Here is a 20,757-nt window from a genome sequence, read left to right on the forward strand (position 1 = left end):
TTGGTGATGGGGTGGTATCTTTTGCTTTTATTATTTCTTTTAGAAAAAACATTTGATTAAAAATGCTTCATATAAACCACACTTAACAACCCTGTAAGATCAGATAGAAACTAGAATCTACAATTCATACAATTGCAATTTCCAGTAATTCACAAGTATTCATATTTAATTATTCTTCATATTGTTTTTATTTTAATTAACTAATCTTCAGGAAATTTGACAATTTGCATTTTCTCAAGCATTACACTGCAAAAACGGCAACATACATCTTGGCATACAACGGCAACGTACCACTGATTGAAGTGGAATGTGACCGATTCCAATGTGACCAACAACCATACAGAAAATCTGCAATCTCCTCTCGCCCAGTCCAGATCCAGCAAAAAATAGATCTTATCTGATTGATATAAATATTACAAAGGACACAGACAACTTTGCAATGATTCTGTGTAACACACTTCTGCAAGATCTCAAGTTTTAAAATTACATCTATACTGCTGGGTCATTTCAGCAACATTTCTTGACTAATGTTTATAGCCCAGTGAAACAGAACTACTAAATAACATACAAACAAGGGGAAAACATAAATTACTCAAAACATTACTATGAAATAACTTCATGAACCAAAATGCTGGATTCCAGTGGCAATGCTTTGGTGAAAAACACAGGAATGTACAAGCTCGTTTGGTCCCTTCAAGAGAAGACCTTCACATGGTTTAGTCTTAGGAGTGTCCAGGGACAATAATGAAAATAAAGAAATAAGGAATTATGCTTATTACCCAACACACTTTTGCAAGTCCAGATCATCATCAGCCAAGTGTTCAGAGATAAAGGAAAGGTTGAAGAACCCCTAATGGCAGGTTTAATGCTGGTGACCCACCAATGAAGGGATAAGTGAAAACAATCCATTTAAATGCAGTACTAAACATTTAAACGAGCATGTCAGATGTTTTCTAATCGTGCAGCAGATCTTGGCCATGACCATATGAATATGAATGCTGCCATGGGGGTCCAGTTACTGTCATTCAGGCACCGACCGGAACATGCTGGTGCTAATACTGAAAGGGCATGTGATCCGACAGCTAACAAATAAAATTGCATTGTTGTTTTAGTGTTATTTCATCACTCAAACCATCCTTGAGTGAACTGTAGACAGATCATCATTTTAGATTGTGTTACCACAGTACTTATGTACTTAGATCCATAGACAATGGAATGGAGCTGCTGCTAATATGCATTTAATTGTACATAAGGTCATTACCTTTCTGAACACACACAGAGAGAGAGAGAGAGAGAGAGAGAGAGAGACACACACACACACGTGTAGAAAACATTTGTAGTTTGCACAATTTACAACACCACTTTGGGCTTAGGTATAATATATATTTTTTTTGATTGTGTAACATCAGCTGTGTCTTTTTCAATATTAAATTACCTATTAACAGCTTTAAAGATATAAATAAGGCAGGAGTACCCTGGAAAAGTCAGCAGCAGTGGTAGGCCAGTATGAACGAGCATCCAGTCTGCCAGACCAGCGAAATTCCAGTTGGTGTCACAGGGTAAAAAGGTCAAAACCATCTTACTTCAGGAGAGAAACTCTTTTTCAAGTTCAAATACTGAAGGCCGACTCTTCCCACTCTGGATTCGGCAGAGAGGGACGGTGCAGTCACGTTTTTGACCTTCGGTGTCCACGTCCAGGAGTGAGCAGCTGGCCCTGATGTCGGATGCGAGAACATTGTTCATGTTGTGTACGCTGTTCTCGCCTGAGCAGTGACCTAGAGAGTAGCTTTTGTTTCGGCCTTTCAGGAGACTCCAGGCATGCGGCTTCCCTCGTAAGGACGGGGGTCTGAGTCTGGACATGGTCTCCATGCAGGTCTGCTTTTCAGGAGAAAACTGTTTCTTCTTTTGTGAGCTGGAAGAAGAGGAGGGAGGTCCTCCATAGGAAGATGTCTGAGTGCGTGACAAGCCATTAGCTGGATCGAAATTGAAAAAGAAAGTTTACATATTCCTGTAGAACACTAAGTATAAGTCATTTTTTCACTTTTATTTCTGTACAGATTGAATTTTTTACTCACTGTTATTGCAGGCAGAGTTTCTGCTCTTATTTCTTCTCAGCTTTGATCCAAGGTCTTGGTGAGGTGGAGCTTGTTGGTTCCCTTTAGACAGTGCAAGGGTGGTGAGACTCATGTGCTTCGCAGGGACCTGCTCTGTCCCCTCACAGTCAGATTGCAGAAAGCACTTGGTCGAGTTGCATTCATCAATGGCTGACATGGACAGCAGGTTGACTGGAGAGGACAGGCAAGGGACAATGGGCTCCTCTTTATGTGAGCTTCCCCCGCCGGTTCCACTCGGGGGGCTGGTGCTGCAGCTGAAGCGTGTGGCACGCTGGAACAGACCCTCGCGACGCTTCTTCTCCTCCCGCGGCTCGGACTCCTCGCTCGCGGTAATCTTGGTAATGTCCCGCAGGTCGAAGCCCAGAGCCACAGAGGCCAAGAGAGAAGCACAGCCGTAGAGAACAGAGTCCGTGCGCCGGTGCAGCATGGCACGATTCAGGCTGTTGGTGGGGGTGAGCTGCGGCGTGGTACTGGTGGAGCTGGCAGAGGTGGTGGGCTCATCCAGACTCTCGGCCGCACCCGCCAACATCACCTCACCCTGAGCCTCATCCTTCCACAGAGGTAGATCTATGTACACCTGATTGGGGAACTTGAATTGCTTTGGTTTGCCATCGGAACCATCAGCAGGGCACATTTCATCTTTACTGGTGCCTGAATGGGAAAGAAAATCATTCAAAGCAGAATGCAAATATTAACAAATAAACAAGGAAATTTCTGCACATCATCATGGGGTCAAAAATGCCTTGTGGATTTACCCTGATCAGCAAACAGTGCAGCTAGTGGAACTGACTTCTGTGTCTTTAGAAGGCTGGTAGACCAGGGGTTGCTTCCATCAGAGAGAGGACGCACTCTGACAGACAGGTTGGAAAAAAAGTGGTTAAATCTAATACAATAAAATGAGTTTGGAATATCAATGCTAGTTATAAAAAGCACCTTTCAGAACCGTTAGCCCTTTCCTTACTCTGGACAGAGCTCGGTCCCCACGTCCGACCCTTCTTCTTGAAACCCTTTCTAAAGTCCTCAAATTCTTCGGGTTTGTAGTTGGTGCTTCTTCCCCAGGTCCGGTTGCTCTCGTCCAGAGTCACTGCAACAAAGTGTCTACAATAAGATACAAATCCCTTCACGAGTCAACACATTAACAATAAATCATCTCATCATCATAAACACAATTCCTAGTTTGAACTTTTAAACAGTCCAGCGCTCTGCTGTGCTTTATTGGTAATTTATAGTAGCATTAGAAATGCCTCACATGAGCGTGTTCTTCACTTCCTATCAGAGCAGCTACATCACTCCATATCTTCAAAGCTCTCCAAGTCCCCCAACTTATATTTTCCTGCCTCCCACCATCCTGATTCTTGAATAGTATTGCTCATACAGTAGAATAAAAGAACTGTTACAACGTAATGAGTGGTTCAATAAGCACAATATTGGCAATACTACATTGAATATGACAGGTGAATATTTTATGAAATACTCAAAAAGAAATGCAAAATCCCAACATCCACTGTAATAAGACAAAAAAAAGCAGCAGTGTCTAGTGAGTTGCCAAAAAAAAAAAAAAACTGGATTCTCCAGTGTTGCTTGTGACTTTAATATATATCCCAAATACAATCTTAAATAACACCAGAAACAATTGAAGATATTTTTCATGGCAACCGAACATCTGCAGCAGAAGTATTATGCCTTGGTATAATTATTGTATTAAAAGGAGAACTTGACTTCAGAAGATATTAAATGGGCCAGATTCCAAGGCCTTGAGTTAAGGGGTTTCTGAATTGAATTCAAATAAATAAATAAATACTTGCCCCTGTTTGAGCAATTGATCCATTTTTTTCCCCTGAAGTCAAGGAAAACAACAATAAAATGTCTGACCAGGTTACAAAGTGCTAATGCACAGGAAGCCAAATGTTAAAACAAATAAGGAAAGGTCCTGGAAATGCCAGAGCAGACAAACAGTAGTGACTACATCTCCCTCAAGGCCACTTATTGCTTGCCTTTATTCCTACGGCCGCAAGGGGGACTGAACTCGGTTGTGATAGCCACATCCTGATGATACACATACATTCTGTCCTTTTGGCTAGACTGCGAGCTGACTGCAGGAAAAGAGAAGCATTACAAAACCACACCTAGGTCACTTCCCACAGTGTGTGGGGACGGTGCTTTACTCAGTGGCACCTTGGCGGATCGGGATTCAAACCGGCAACCTTCTGATTACAGGGCCGCTTCCTTAACCGCTAGGCCACCACTACTATGTTCAGCACATAATAACCAAACTCAGTGGCTGATCCTTTTAAAGTGAAGTCAGGGTGGTAGTAGCCTAGTGGGTAAAACACTCGCCTATGAACCAGAAGACCCGGGTTCGAAACCCACTTACTACCATTGTGTCCCTGAGCAAGACCCTTAACCCTAAGTTGCTCCAGGGAGACTGTCCCTGTAACTACTGATTGTAAGTCGCTCTGGATAAGGGCGTCTGATAAATGCTGTAAATGTAAATGTAAAAAATGTAAATGAAGTGATTGTCACTTGTGACAATCCTGGTCCATGGTGTGTTAAGAAAAGCAAATATTTGTTGAATTTGCAGGGTTCTGCTGAGAGTGTCATTACAATCATTTCAGTAGGTGTGATTGTTACCTTTGTTACCTCAAAATTAGCCATTGTTCATAAAAGGTAACTGTTCATAATGGTAACTCACGCTGGATGGCTCGGAGTCGGGGAATGAGTGTTGGGCTGCTGGGGGGGCTTGAGCTTGTACAGTTCAGACTCCTCCTCTTGTCCATAGATGGGGAGGCCTGGACGGTGATCTTGTGTTGGAAATCTGTGTTGAGAGAAACAAATTTAGAAAATGGTGTTTTTTTTTTTTTTTTTTATATATTATTACTTGGATGTCACTTTCTTTGGACAGCTGATCCTAATGCAGAATGCAGCAACAAGACTGGTTTTCAACATTCCCAAATTCTCCCACCGATACGCTCCCTCAACTGGCTCTGAGTAGCTGCCCGCATCAGATTCATCCTACCTCACAGCCCGTATTATACCTTGCACTGCACCTTGCACTCTCCGACCCTCCAGTACTGCGAGGAAGTATGAGGGAGACACTCATCTAGACTCTTCTCTGTCTTGGCCCCTAGGTGGTGGAATGAACTTAAGACCTTCCTCTTTAGAGAATACTTTCTTATAGCCTGACTTACGTAAGAAAAACTATAAACGAGCGAATAAAATGATTTGTATTCATAGTTGGGCTTCCTAGTAAACCAGAACTGATTACTTCATTGATGGTAACATGAAAGCATTCTGTAAGTTGTTCTTAATGAGGGTGTCTGCAAATACCACAAATATAAATGTAAATGGATTTTTTTATGGATTGTTGTTGCAGAGTGTACATTCAATAATTAAATCACAGTTTTTGTTAGTGATGTACAATCATTTTGCTGAATTGGACAGGGTATAGTTCCCCTCACCTGATGGAAGACTTATCCGATTCCCATCTTTCAGTTTGAGGCGGCTACGCTTGAACTTGCCCTTCCTCTTCTTAACATTGGGCTTGTCCTTGTTCAGCTGAAAGATTAGGATGTTGAGTTCCCGCTCCAATACGTTAATCTCACGTTCTGCCAGCTGCTGCTCGCGCCGCTTCAGGAGCTCCTCGTGGGACTTCTGCTGCAGTGCTGCCCGAGTCAGCTCCTCCTCCCGCGAGCACAGCTCCTGTTGAGGTAAACGCCATTTCAGTGGTCACCCGCCAACTACCACTAAAGCTCTACAGCTGAGCATATTATATATTATATATAATATATAATATACTGTATTATACTGTATATATTATATATTATACTGTATGTGTGTGTGTGTGTGTGTGTGTGTGTGTGTGTGTGTGTGTATATATATATATATATATATATATATATAATACTGTAGACAACATGATGCCTGATGTAAGATGGGAAATCCCAGGTCTATGGCATTTTGTGGTTTTGTATTGCGTGAAGGTCCCCCGCCTGTATCTGTCAAGCTGCGCCACCCCCCAAACAAAAGGCGGCAAAAGCCAGCAAATGACTTGAGGCAAATGAATAAAAGATATATAAAATAATTTTCTCTTGGGCGCAAAGCTCTCTTCACTTCCTCCTCCACCGAGAGCAGAGTATTGCTTTCTCTCCCTGTTCAGGGTCAGGCTGCTGAAGCCTGGTTTATAGCTTTATCCTCTCTCTTCCTGTATCCCTTTCTACTTTATTTTATTTTAGGTTTTCCTGTAACATTGGTACCTTTTTTTACATACAATATTTACATGTAACTGGAATAGTATTCTACTGGTGTTAATACATTAGAAACTGTTCATTCTTGTAACCTCTATTGTGCCATGCCTCTTTATGTCCAGGTAACATCAGATGAGTGTTTAATACAGTGCTTCCATATTATTTTACAAATGGTGACCCCGGACGGGGTCAGAGGCTCTCGTAGCAGCCAGACATAAGATGGCTTCATAACTCTGGATAGCCTTTCTATCTCACTAAGTACTGAAGTAAAGGATCTAGGTGTCCTCATTGATGCAGGTCTCTCATTTGATTGGTATGTAGATAATATCCCTAGGATAGCATTCTTCCACCTTAGAAATATTGCAAAATATCATCTCAATGCACGATGCAGAAAAGTTGGCCCATGCCTTTATCACATCAAGGTTAGATTACTGCAACGCATTACTGTCTGGATGCTCTAGTAGGTGCATGAGTAAAGTCCAGCTTGTTCAGAATGCTGCAGCCAGAGTTCTAACTAGAACTAGGAAATTTGACCACCCCAGTCTTACAATCACTGCACTGGCTACCCATAAAATTTAGGATTGACAACAAAATCTTTATTTTGACCTATAAAGCCCCGCAGTACCTGAGTGAACTTATTTTACGAGCCACCACGCCCGCTGCGATCAACGGTTGCGAGGTCACTACTGGTACCCAATGTACAGAGGGTCACAGCTGGGAGCAGATCCTTCTCATATAGAGCACCGCAGTGGAATAACATGTTTAAAATCATATGTCTGTTACGCTCTGCAGAGGGTCCAAAGCTTGAAGATTATTGTGTCTTCATACACTTAAATGTGTGAGTGTTTGTGACATAATCTGTATGATAACAGCAAAAATTTACATTTGCGTGAAACAGACAAATAGTAACGTTTAGTGGTTAAAAGGTGGAATTCTCTAATTCTCTTGGACCTAACAGCTGTTTTCGACACAGTGGACTATAAGATCCTCCTGTCTTGTCTAGGTTAAATTCTTCAGAAATATGGCACTGCGTTCCATTTCTATGTCAACGACAGTCAAATCTATATGCCACTAAAACAAGAAAATGTGTATTCTGCAAAAACGTATTGCAGAAATTACAACATACAGTGAAAATTTTGGGTGTTAGACTGGACAGCGAATTTATTTTGGTTATTATCTTATAGTTTTATTCATTGTCTCTTTTTGTCTGTGTACAGAAATTTGGTCAACTGTGTTGTTTTAAAGTGCTTTATAAATAAATTCAAACTTTAACTTGACCTGATGGCCAGAAATGCCACATCCATTGTTCACCAGGGATGAATGAAAGAACCTCTGTTCCTGAGTCTGTAGTGAGAAGCCAACCTGCTACAGTGCCAGTCATTATCAGATCTGCCTAGATTTCATGCTCTGAGCAGTTTCATTTTGGACTACAGTTGGAGGGCTTATGTGTTGGCTATAGAGTGTAATTAATTCCAAAGAGCAAATCATAAGTTCAGTCAATTTTCCACAAAGAGTGTGGCTGTCAGTAAATCACAAAATAAATGACTGCTTCAATGAGATTTAACTGCATTTCCAAGACAAACAGCTATGAATTCTCAGCCTTATACAGTACACAGTATCCTGTATCTCACTGCACATAAGAGAGAAATGAGCAGGGAAGGAAAGGCTTAATTAATTAACTCTGGGAAGTACTTGAACACATCATTAGCAAGAGCTTGCTTGTTTAGCTCAACCACAAAGGCTGTGAAATTAGGAACTATCTTAAATGGGAGAGTCCTCACTTAACCCCTGAAATAAATGTATGGATCAGTGCTTTTAAATAATCATTTTTCTTTACCGGTCCTCTTTATATATTAAAAAGCTTCTAAATGGCTTCTTTAAGTTCAGAAAAAAAACACATAGGAGGGATGCTCTAAAATACTTATATATAAATTTCCTCATCACCTTAGTTCTCCTACAACACAGTATGGAATCATATATTTAGGAGACCTGAATGGGAGAAAAATTAGATCTATGAGCCTTGTATACAGGTAGCTTTGATCTTGACCTGATGACTTGTTTACACTTTTTGTCAGAAGGACATAAATGGTGCAAAATTGTTCCCAATTTGTGGTTAACCTTCTCTTTTGTACGCAGTTCATCAAACATCTCCTGGATCTCCACCCTCCAGTCCTCTTGCATGGAGTGAAAGGAGTCTTGGGGCATGGTGGCCATAACCGCTTCCTCAATGGCAGTCAGCTGCTCCAGGATTGCAGAGAATGACGGGCGGATGTGTGGGTCTTGCTCCCAACATTCTGTAGAGTTCAATGCATTCACAAGTTATTGTAGAACAGTAAAGCTTAAAGCCGGGGATGGCTGCACCAAACATATTTAATACAAATTAAATACAAACCTTCCATGAGCTTGGTAAATGGTTCTGGGCACGTTGAAGGAATGGGAAGGGTTAACTTATTGACTGCTACACCGTAAGCAACGGCCAATCCATCTATCCCTCGATAAGGAACCTCTCCAGTGAGCAACTCCCAGAGGAGGACTCCGTAACTATATACAAACAGGGACATGGACAACATCAAACCAAGAGGCAAAGACAGCATGGTCCAAGTCACTGTGGGGACTTTACCTCCAAACATCACTGCCTTTGGAGAAGAGAGAAGACTTGATGACCTCAGGTGCCATCCATGAATAGGTGCCAGCAGCACTCATTTTGGTTGTCTTATGCCATTCACGCGCCAAGCCAAAATCAGTGATCTTCAAGGTCTTCCGTCCAATGTCATCATTCTCAATTTTTTCAAGTAGCAAAACTGTTGAATATGAAGGCAAGGTGGAGTTAGTGAGGTGGTGTGAAAATTGGCTTAAAAGGTAGGTGTTCTATAACTGGACATCCACAGTTCTTTGTATTCCTCACATTTAAGATTCCCCAGTTGCAAGGGACTCTCTTGGCCTCCCTTTTCAAACACACAGAGTTGTTTAAAGAAAATACTTCAACTGAAAAAAAGTAGGCTTACATTACATTAAAACAATACAATTTTATTTTGGTCACTGTACTGCAGTGATTGGACTAGGACAATAAGAAAAATCTTCAATACTCAAAGGCAAATCATGCCAAATCCATTGTTTGACATTCAATTTAAGCATGCAGGGAAGCACATTATAAACATAGGATGGTATGGTGGAAATATGGTGTACCAAAATATTCTATAACTGTGATGAACTACTGTGATGTTGCATTACAGCACTTGATCGAGATCATTCTACACCCTTACATTATTTTTCCTCTATTTTTACGATATTTACTATGTATTAATCAAAAGAATACTTTCAGTATTCAGTACCACTACCATGTAAAATGATACTCATGACCCAAGAATTAACAAGGTCTAAAATGTCCCCTGGCATTATTTTTTTTATTATTAAGTCTTAGTGTTCATACAATAATGTATCTAAATTTTCTAACCAAATTTTAGCCATGGTGCAGAATTACAGCTACTTTTCTCCAGTCACACAATGAGATTTCGCCAGGATGAGCCATTTTGTTGTATGTAGTGTTACGTCCTCTGACGTATTTATTTTATTTTTATTGTATTGTAAACATGAATCGTCATGCTACAGTATGTTGTGTTTCTCTCTCTCTCATCTTTTTCCCTTTTTTTTCTTCCTCTCGACTACCACACTGCCGGTAGTGCACTTGGTGGAGCTCAGCTGTGCTTAATTGCACCAATCACCGCTGGATCCACATTGGCTAACGAGGGGAGCTCTGTGGAGTTAAAGGCTGCCGACACCTGAAGGACGGGGGAGGGTGTTTTGTGAACAGGCAGAGTAGAGCAGAGCAGCTTAGGAGAAGGTGCCCTCCTGCTTTCTGACCCACTCACTAGAGAAGATTGTGTTTTCTCCTGCCTTAGACATTAGCTTGTGTGCTATTGCTTGTGTTATGTGTTAGCTTATTATTTGTGCTAAGGTGCTAGCCTTAACTTCAACTTCACCCGTTGTCATCTTATGAGTCATTACTACAACCCCATTCCTACTCTTTTCCGAAACTTGAGTTCTTTGTTTTTGTTTACTTACTTATTTTAAGAAGGAGCAGTAGGGAGGAGGACGCCATTTACTTTTGGTCATCTTTTCTCATGTGTTGAGTTAGTAAGGGAGCCAGGTAAGACTTCTGTCGTTTATTTGATATTTTCTTTTGTGAGGTTACCTGAGTTTCTTTAACACTAAGTTAGAACTGTTATGTTTGTTATTTTGGCCTGGTTCCCTCCTGAAGTTTGTTTTGCTCCTGTTTTGGATATTTGAGTTTGTAAATAAAATCTTTTTGTTTGGCATTTAAGATTAGTGTGATCTTTTCGGAGTGTTGGGACAGGGGAAAAGCAAATTACACATTGTATTCAGGTTAGTAGATAAAAAGCTGCTGTCTTAATTCGTTTTGTTACTTCTCTTCCACCCCTAGACACGAGGAGAACGTAACAGTAGCTTTAAATGAAAATGAGGAGAGAGGTGGGACAAGGAGGAGACTTGCCTATAGAAGTGAGCAGGCATTTGCAGAAATGACATCATCAACACCATTCACCAACCATAATATTTGGCGCTGACAGGAAGTTGTGTCTGTGTTTTTCCAAAAGAAATAAATCCCTTTGAGATGACAGAGGGACAAATTCCAGATCCGACAGTCTGAGCTGTCACTCTCTGAACGGTGAAGCAGAATGGCCACACTTTACACTTATCGCCATTTCTATCCACTGCAGGCCTATACACAGGCTAGGGGAACTTATATTAAATGTTAAATAATGTCATAATTATTATGAATAATTATTTATTCATGTAATGTGTTACATTAATTAGCCTTCTATTATACTGCTGTAATTTTTTTATCTGATCTATGGATACAAATGCAAAATTCCCTGACTTTTCCATGACTTTCCCAGACCAAAAAGCTGAATTTCCATGACCTCCTGTATAAAGAAATGTCCAATATAACGCTTGGGTGCTGAGCGGAAAAGCACATTGGTTATAGAATTCAAAACTGCATTTACGTCATTGTTGAATGTAGGCAGCTTGACATGTTGAATGGAACAAACCAAAACTCCATCTCTGACATCCTCTACATGCATCACTTTGGATGAGCCAGTCCTTAAGTTCTTCATTAAGCACAAAATATCTTAAAAATTTACACTTGCCTGGCATGTTTGGTAAGTTAAGTTAGTGTAATGACTTATGTTGATTTTGCGTTCTAGAATGATGCACATTTTTAGAGTGTGAGAGGTTTTGAGCAACACAGTATGGAATTTGAGAGGTTTTGGGAATGGAATCAAGCAATGGTAATTTCTGGTGGTAGTCTGGTAATTTCAAAATTACATTTGTTTAAAAGACACTGTTTAAAAGTCCAAACTTTTGGCCTGTACTGTGTGTGTATATACAAACACTGTATGTATGACATCCACTAAGTCTCTCAAATTATCCCTAACTACAAGAACACCGCAAGCACACACAAGCAGAACAGATCCAGCAGACAGAACGCATCAGGTACTGGGTAATTCCCAGTACCTTCCTTAGTTCACAAAATAATGATTTTATGATCTTATGCAATGTATCACAAAGCATTTCAAAATAAAAGTACATAATACAAGCATGCTACTGGCAAACTAATCAGTAAAAAACACATTTTTTATTTAAGCATGATATTATATTCCCACAATAATATAGGGGGGGGAGATATGTATAGAGGGATAACAATGATAAAGCAAAGCATAAAGACATATAAATTTCCAAATATATGACCCTTGATGGGCTCAGATACCAGAGATGCTTTAGAAGGAGAAGCAAGAATCAAAAGAAAACAAGTACTTCTGGTTGGAAATTCAGCTGAGCAACTTGTCATGAAGCTCATTCTTCATGCAAACTCTCACACATCACCATGCGTCAGAATGGAATGCCATACCAAGCTGAAAATATTTATACACGCAGGGACCGTGATTGTGCCTGCCGTGCAAGAAGTCAGTTCTCATTAAATCTCAACCTCATCTCTGACCCTCATTTTGCTCTGATTAAAATCATAACTCTTCTGTTAAACCAGGACACATCAACAGAATAAAAAATTAAGTAAGAAAGATATCTGAAATATGATGTTACTAAAACAGCAGCAGTCAAACATATGGACACAGTTACTCTATGAAGATGATGGAAACTACAATGGAGCTATTTTGAAGAACATTGATGCACTTACTTTACTTTGCAGACGCTTTTATCCAAAGTGACTTACAGGAGGAAGACACCAGCAATTCTCGTTCGATTCCTATAGATTTTGAGTTCACAAAAACTAAGAGCCCTGATAAGGGCACTGGTATAGTTTTAGTCTTCAAATGTTCTACAATATAGAAACATCCAAAACAAAAAACAAATCAGTAGTTGTGACTGGTACTAAATCAACTATATAAGGCAGGTCAGTAACTATTTGTATTTCCAAATTGGCCCTGCGTGGACCATACCAAATCTAGAGTTGAGGCAGGGGACTGTCATTCACTCCAAATATCGGTCAAAGTCTATAAGTCTATAGAATTAGTGCTGCACAATCAATCGTAATCGCGATGTCAGTCTGAGCGATTACATGAACGCAAAAAGCTGCGATTTAAATGATTAGTACATGGATTGAATCGGCAACATATCACTCATTCTCTTAAAGTCTCACTTCAGTCGAATGTGACGTGTTTGGTCACATGACTTTTGATTTGGTTCAATGGAGACCTCAGATTCGTGACTCACACAGACATATGGGTAGACACCGCATGACGAGCTGCATCGTACGTGAACGTTGCTGCCATATTGTGATAGGCTCTGCTGTGGAGCGAAGCATATACATAAAAATGCCTCACTCTTGTGCTGCTTGGGGCTGTACAAACCTCTGTACGCTCCAAACCAGATCCCAGGGGATTACATTTCATAGGTAAGGCAGGACAATTGTTTTGAATATATTTGGCCATTATAAAATCCCGTTTTATAAGTCTTAACCTTAGCTAAGCTAGGCTAAGCTAATGAAGCTATGCATTCCTGTGTTCAAGTCAGCTTCCAAACAATGTTTTGGAAATGTAGGCATTAACTATTTAATCAAAATATAATCAAAACAGTTGTTTAGCCTTACCAGGGTTTGTCGTTCGACAGTAATGTAAAGAGTTTTTTGTGATCATTTCATTTTGTAGAATATTGTATTTTAAAAGCACTGGGCATTTCAAGTTGCTATAAGTAGTTTGTATGTTTCACTTTGAAATTAAACATTTCACTATTAGTAATTTGATATACAAGCAAGTGCCCTTTATCATATTGCATATCGCAATATTGATCTCAATAATTGCAATATGTCTTTTTTTCCCCCAAATCGTGCAGCCCTATATAGAATGAATGATAAACAAGTAGAAATCATTTAGCTGCATTCTCCAGATGTTTGCTGTAACACAGGCGAGTAAGTGGAAACACATGCACATCTCTTAATAATAATCTTTTGCAAATATTTTAGCCAGTGTGGTATGGGAAGGAGGCAGTAGGTTGTGACACTTTGGTCCAGGGGGCAAAATTCCCAGTTCCAGGCAATAATAAGTAGAAAGCCCCTTTTGAAATTCAAGAGTGTGTCAAGTGTTGCAAGTGAGTGCCTTCAGGATATGGCCACATTGCTCAAGGATTCCCATTCAACACATGTGAAACAGGTAATGAACACATATGCAATAACACATGCCTAAAAAGTTGGTTATGACAAATGCCTCAAAAATCTACACTATGGATTAATAGGCATAAAATCTAAAAAATTATAGAAATAGAAATTAATATACTGTGTTCATGAAACAACCTGAAGAAAAAAATTTGTGAGTCAAGATAGGAAGTGAGGGACGGGATAACAGATAATGTCACTTTTCCATCTACTTCAGCTTCATAACAACCACAGCTGAGCATCGCAGCAGACATGCCAGAAATTCCTGTATGGCTGAAGTGATGCACTGGGAAGTGCTGACTGAAAGTGTGGTACGGGGTCTGGCGAGTGGCCAGGTTTCAGTGGGACGAGGCGGGGCGGGGCGGGACAGCACGGGGCGGGACGCCGCTGTCTGCAGCAGCAGCTCTCGGGTTACAACCTGCAGGAATCTCACGGCCCCTTAACAACAAGTAGAGGAGAAGCAGCTATTGGGGAGATTACCTATAATGAAAATAAGCCTTTCAGAGGCAGCAGCTGGGGCATTCCTGGAGCAGTGGTCACCTAGCAACCAGGCGCTTGACCGCTCTATTGTCAATACTTATGTTAAGCTTTTTGCCCCCTCATTAGCAAGATTCCTCTGAGGGAGGTATTAGAGAGATTAGGACACACAAACAGCGCCTGTATTGGTGACTCCTCACCATTCTGGAAAGATAATGAAGGGAGCAGGAAAGATGGACACAGGACGTCTCTGCCCTTTCCTCACAGGACTGATGCAGAGACATTGTTTGTTCATCTCAGGGTCCTGGGAATATGTCTCACTGCTGACCAGTCACAGGAGGTCTGATTGATAAGACACTCACCTATGAACCAGAAGACCCAGGCTGAAACCCCACTTACTACCATTGTGTCCCTGAGCAAGACTTAACCCTGAGTGTCACCAGAGGGACGGTCCCTGAAACTACTGACTGTACAACTGATAATGCTGTAAATGTAAAAAAGGCTGTAGCCCACAGCGGGTGGTGTCTTCAGAGCGACCCAGGACAAACACACATTATTTTTTTTCAATTAAGGTCAGTTGTCACTGTTGTCTCTGTCACAGTTGTGTGGAGAGGCAAATAACCTGACCTGGATTTGTCTTTCCACTCACATGTGGGTTTCCACAAGCCGTCTACAGACTCTGCACTTCAGTTAAGAAATCTGGGTACTGCTGAGGGTAGTTTCTTACTTTTTAATCACTGGAGTTCCAACTTTGCAACTTGGCAAAGGTTCAAGTCCAATTGTATGTACAATATTTAATTAAAACCAATTGATTGGTCACTCTTTCCATGTTTGCTCTAAGCTTGTTAAAGCATTTTAATACTAGAAATAATATTATTAATGGCCATGTTGTTGCATACACGTACATAATAAAAGAAAGATAAAAGAAAAAAGAGAGAATAGTGAGCTCAACATTGCTGAACATCCAACATCCCATGAATAAGGCGTATCTTTTGGATTCCAGAAATGTGGTGAAAGCAAGATCAGTGTTAAATGTTCACCTCTACAAATGTGGAACATGGATGGGATTTAAAAGATACAAACTGAATCCCAGCTGTGCAAACTTCACATCCTCCTGAAGATCCACCCACTCTTCTTCCACATTATCATCTTCAGTACTCAGTCAAGTTAAGAACCATCTCCATTGCCTGGGTTCAAACTTTCAGCTTTCTATTATAAATATAATCATGGATAATTCAACATTAATAATAACAGAAAAATATGCTCTCTCAGTTTTTCCTGATGAAAATGGATTAATTAGTGCATGAAAGGTATGTGGATAAATTGACAGACAGATGGAATTTGTGCCAGACCGTTGTCACCTGCCGTTTAGATTTGCTGAGATGAATACAGTATCTCAGTGAATAAGACATATGCCATTTTTGCAGGCACATGACATGTATTTTTGTTTCCTAAAACTGAATTAAATTAAACTGAAGATTCATTAGTCCTGCTACTTAAATTATTTTTCTGTTCCAATTAGGGCTGCACGATTTGGGGAAAAAGACATATTGCGATTATTGAGATCAATATTGTGATATGCGATTGCGATATGATAAAGGACACTTGCTTGTATATCAATGAAAAGTCGCATACTAATAATGAAATGTTTAATTTCAAAGTGAAGCATACAAACTACTTATAACAACCTGAAATGCAGTGCTTTCAAAATACAATATTCTACTAAATTAAATAAATCACAAAAAACGTTTTTACATTACTGTCGAACGACAAACTCTGGTAAGGCTAAACAACTGTTTTGATTATATTTGGCCATTATAAAATCCCGTATTATAGTTCTTACGTTTAACCAAAATGTTGTTTGGAGGCTGACTTGAACACAGGGATGCATAACTTTGCTAGCTTAGCTAAAGTTAAGATTTGTAAACTGAGGTGAATTTCTTTAGGAAACCTTCAAAGTTTGAGAAAAGTTAACTAAACAGCCAAGAACAGTCTAAATAGTTAATGCCTACGTTTAGCCAAAACGTTGTTTGGAAGCTGACTTGAACACAGGAATGCATAGCTTCGCTAGCTTAGCCTAGCTTAGCTAAGGTTAAGACTTATAAAACAGGATTTTATACTGGCCAAATATATTCAAAACAATGGTCCAGCCTTACCTATGAAATGTAATCCCCCGGGATCTGGTTTGGAGCGTACAGCGGTTTGTACAGCCCCAAGCAGCACAAGAGTGAGGCATTTTTATGCACTTCTCTCCATAGACATGTATTCACGCCACAGCACAGCCTATCGCAATATGGTTGCGACGTTGACGTACGATGCAGCGCATCATGCAGCGTCTAACCATATGTCTCCGAATCGAAAGTCATGTGACCAAACACGTCACATCCGACTTTGAGAGAATGAGAGAATGGATCGGATATGTTGCTGATCCAATCCATGTACTAATCATTTAAATTGCAGCTTTTTGCATTCATGTAATCGCACAGACTGACATCGCGATTACGATTAGATTAATCGTGCAGCACTAGTTCCAAGCATATCAAAGGTTTCATGTGAAGTTGTGAAGCAACCCAACAGCTTTACTGGGTTTCAGGCTGTAGTTTCACAATATACAAACAGCATAATGTCCATTGCTGTCCATAAAATTTAGCTTCAGTTAGCTACAAATCCATTTTTTCTGACCAGTACATAATATTTACATCATCATCATCCATGCTGTGAGTATAACTATTAACCAGAACCAAAAGCCCAGGCATCCTTACTGGACCGTGAAAAAGTCAGACTAGTGCATCCACAGCTCCTAACACACTCAAGCAGTGTGTCAAGGTGCATGCATGAGATATTGTGTGTGTGGTGTGTAATCTTAGTCTGCCAAAAAAAAAAAAAAAAAGGATATAAATGGATCCCTGACCCATATCACAACCAGTAAAGCCCCTTTCATCCGACAACAAACTTACAGGGTTTCTGGTGGATATTAGATTTCACTAGACTTAATCTAATTGCAATCATAATCGCGATGTCAGTCTGTGACAGTCTTCATGAACGCAAAAAGCTGCAATTTAAATGTGACGTGTTTGGTCACATGACTTTCGATTCGGTTCAATGGAGACCTCTTTAGTTAACTCAGTTTACAAATCTTAACTTTAGCTAAGCTAGCAAAGCTATGCATCCCTGTGTTCAAGTCAGCCTCCAAACAATGTTTTGGTTAAACATAAGAACTATAATACAGGATTTTATAATGGCCAAATATAATCAAAACAGTTGTTTAGCCTTACCAGGGTTTGTCGTTCGACAGTAATGTTTTTTAAAGTAAAGACTTTTTTGTGATTATATAATTTAGTAGAATATTGTATTTTGAAAGCACTGGGCATTTCAAGTTGTTATAAGTAGTTTGTATGTTTCACTTTGAAATTAAACATTTCACTATTAGTAATTTGTATGCAACTTTTCATTAATATACAAGCAAGTGCCCTTTATCATATCACAATCGCATATCGCAATATTGATCTCAATAATTGCAATATGTCATTTTCCCCAAATCGTGCAGCCCTAGATTTCACCATTTACTTTTATAATGAGAATTATTCACTAATGGCATAAATGATTCAATAGTAAGAGCAAACACAGCAGCAAATTGTAAAAGAGCTGAATATAATTCAAATCAGTGTTTTACTGACAAACATGCAATCTTATTGCAACACAAAAACACTTTTGACAAAGGAGAAATAGAGGAGGACAAATTGCCCTTGGCTACAGTGAGGGTGGGGGAGACCATGTTATTTCTCAATTCTAACCAGGTGTTAAACATGGACAAGGCCAGACAACCCTTCCTACATTCTGCTCCAAGAGCCTTCCTACATCAAGCACCATGTTGAAAAAAGGTTAAAGCCAAAACGCCAGAGCAGGTCTCCCAATCAATAAACTATAAGAAAAAGAAGCAATAATTTCTGTGCAGTTAATCATTAAAGCCAGCAATTGCACCTTATGAGGGTCTGCACCACGTACAAAAAAAAGACCGGATGGTGAGATGGGACGGCAAAGTAGGATTATATGCAGTGCTGAAATATTGCTATATTATTTAAACAAATTAATATTAATGAAAATACATGACAACAAGTGTGTCATCCCATGAAAAAAAGTGATTCTGATGGCTTGTTTGATAAAATCATCCTCCTGTGTTATGTTTTATTCTGGATATTCCTGCAATGGGATATAGATAAGTGGTTTGATTTTGGACCACATAATACACATCTGAAGAGTAAATAGCCAGAAAACTGCTTACTGTTGCTGGACTTGAGGTCTCGGTGGATGATGGGCACCACCGCCTCTTCGTGCAAGTACTGCATCCCCCGGGCAATCTGCACGGCCCAGTTGACCAGGATGTGAGGCGGGACCCTTCTGCCAGTCAGTGCCCGGTTCAGGGTGCCGCCTCGGGCATACTCCATCACCAGGCACAAGTTGGGCTCCTCCAGACACACTCCCTGCAGCTTGATTATGTTGGGGTGCTGCAGCATGGAGAACAGCTTGGCCTCCTGCTTCACGCTGTCAGCTGTGGCTTTGATGTCCTCGTCGGGGTCCTGTCTGGCCGCCTTCACCGCCACCTCCTGCTCCTTAAACTTGCCCCGGTAGACTTTCCCGAAGCCACCCACTCCGATGATCTCCTGCAGAACCAGTTCACCGAAGGCGATCTGCACCGGGGAGGGGGGCACCTGGTCCCGCGTCCCGGCCGCGCCTACGGCGGGAAGCCGGTAAATGGCCGGCTGGAAAGTGACGTAGTTGGCGGGGAAGATGCCAACCCGGTGGTGGATCTTGCCAGTCCACCAGCCCTCGTCGCCCGAGATGGCCGCGTCCTTGGACAGCACCTCCACCACGTCTCCCCGGCGCAGGCTGAGCTCGTCCTCCCCGCTGGCGTCGTAGTCGAAGACGGCCGTCCAAAGGGAGCGGGCGGCGCAAAACGGCGCGGAGAGCGCGTCCGTCCAGGCATGGTCTCTGTTCGGGAAACCGGCCTGGGGAACATCCATATCCTGGAGGCTTAAGCGGCACCATAAGGTGCTGAGAGTTCAAAGAAACTCCGAGGTTCACAAGTGTTTCGAAAAAAGCTTAAAACCTGTCGAAGTTTGGAAATTCTGCCACCGTGTGCATTTCATAGCCCACCGGTCACCTGCGCTCTAGACCACGGACACGTCCAACAACCTAGTTCGGCAGCGTCCACACACTTTATCGGCCCGAACCTTTACCCTCAGGGTTGCCACATATTGACAAATTTTAAAAATCGCAGCCACTTCACAAAAATGTTGCTTACAGAGATTTCATACAATACAATATGATAAAACATGCATCTGCAGTCCGATTAAACGTATTTAGTCGCTCAGAAATCGCTACATTAGGCACTGTCCCGTTCCTGTGCTCTCGTACATCACTTGCGAAATACGTTGATAAAGTTGATTACATTTCATTGTGATCAATTTCATATATAAGAAAACGTACAACTGGAATAAAAAGCAGCATCATTTGGCGTCCGGTTTCAATCCCCTCGCAAAAAAATTATAATCTTGCGTGAAACCCCCCCCCGTCTGGCAACTTCACTCTCCCCCTTCCTCCTTCTCCTCCAAAGTTTACGATCGCCTCCGGCTTCACGCACAGAAAGTGGAAGGAATACCACGAGGTGATTGAAAATGTGTGTTCGACTAATCCCTTTACTTGCCGCTTCGTCGTCGCTGTGAACTTACGAAATTAACTTCTCAAAAGCAGCCAACAGTGCGCCGCCATCGCGCCTGGACTCCTCGGACCATCTGACCCCCGGCCGCCACAGCGCCGCGAGCTGATTGGTTGAGTTTGGACACGTGACCAGCAAGAAGGGGGAGGAGCCCTGATGGCTCGCGATACTCTACCTTGAGGCAAGTACTCGTTTACTGGCATTGACAACGAGATCGTACAATATAAGTATTAACCTGAGATTAATAATATAACATTTATTTAACATAGAAATTAATCAAATTAATCCTTGCAGTCCTGCACAACAACGTACGATAAATCGCATTATCACACTATTTTAAATGTACTGAACGCATCTGTAGAGAGAGCTATGACTGTATGACTGGAGACACATAATGACTGTATGACTGGAGACACATAATTTTTTTATCCTGTGGAAAGATACATATTGCTCAGTATACTCATATTCTGTTCAAAATGGTCAGAACACGTAAGGCGGGATTTTTATATCCCCAATGGC

At 41.0% G+C, this 20,757-nt stretch overlaps 1 protein-coding gene across 1 annotated transcript; it reads right to left on the reverse strand.

Annotated features, from left to right (window-relative positions):
• Window positions 1–4: 4 nt before the first annotated feature.
• Window positions 5–20,323, reverse strand: map3k21 (mitogen-activated protein kinase kinase kinase 21). The gene is made up of 11 exons (XM_028988150.1): window positions 20,252–20,323; window positions 18,805–19,553; window positions 8,979–9,159; window positions 8,751–8,899; window positions 8,477–8,652; window positions 5,573–5,813; window positions 4,807–4,929; window positions 3,048–3,198; window positions 2,870–2,964; window positions 2,076–2,765; window positions 5–1,973 (listed from the first exon to the last, which is right to left on the reverse strand). The coding sequence occupies exons 2-11, from the start codon at window positions 19,541–19,543 to the stop codon at window positions 1,585–1,587; spliced, it is 2,934 nt and encodes a 977-aa protein (XP_028843983.1). The 5' UTR covers window positions 19,544–19,553; window positions 20,252–20,323; the 3' UTR covers window positions 5–1,584.
• Between the last annotated feature and the right edge of the window lie 434 nt (window positions 20,324–20,757).

The sequence above is a fragment of the Denticeps clupeoides genome, chromosome 8 (assembly GCF_900700375.1).
Source record: "Denticeps clupeoides chromosome 8, fDenClu1.1, whole genome shotgun sequence".
Classification (NCBI taxonomy): domain Eukaryota; kingdom Metazoa; phylum Chordata; class Actinopteri; order Clupeiformes; family Denticipitidae; genus Denticeps; species Denticeps clupeoides.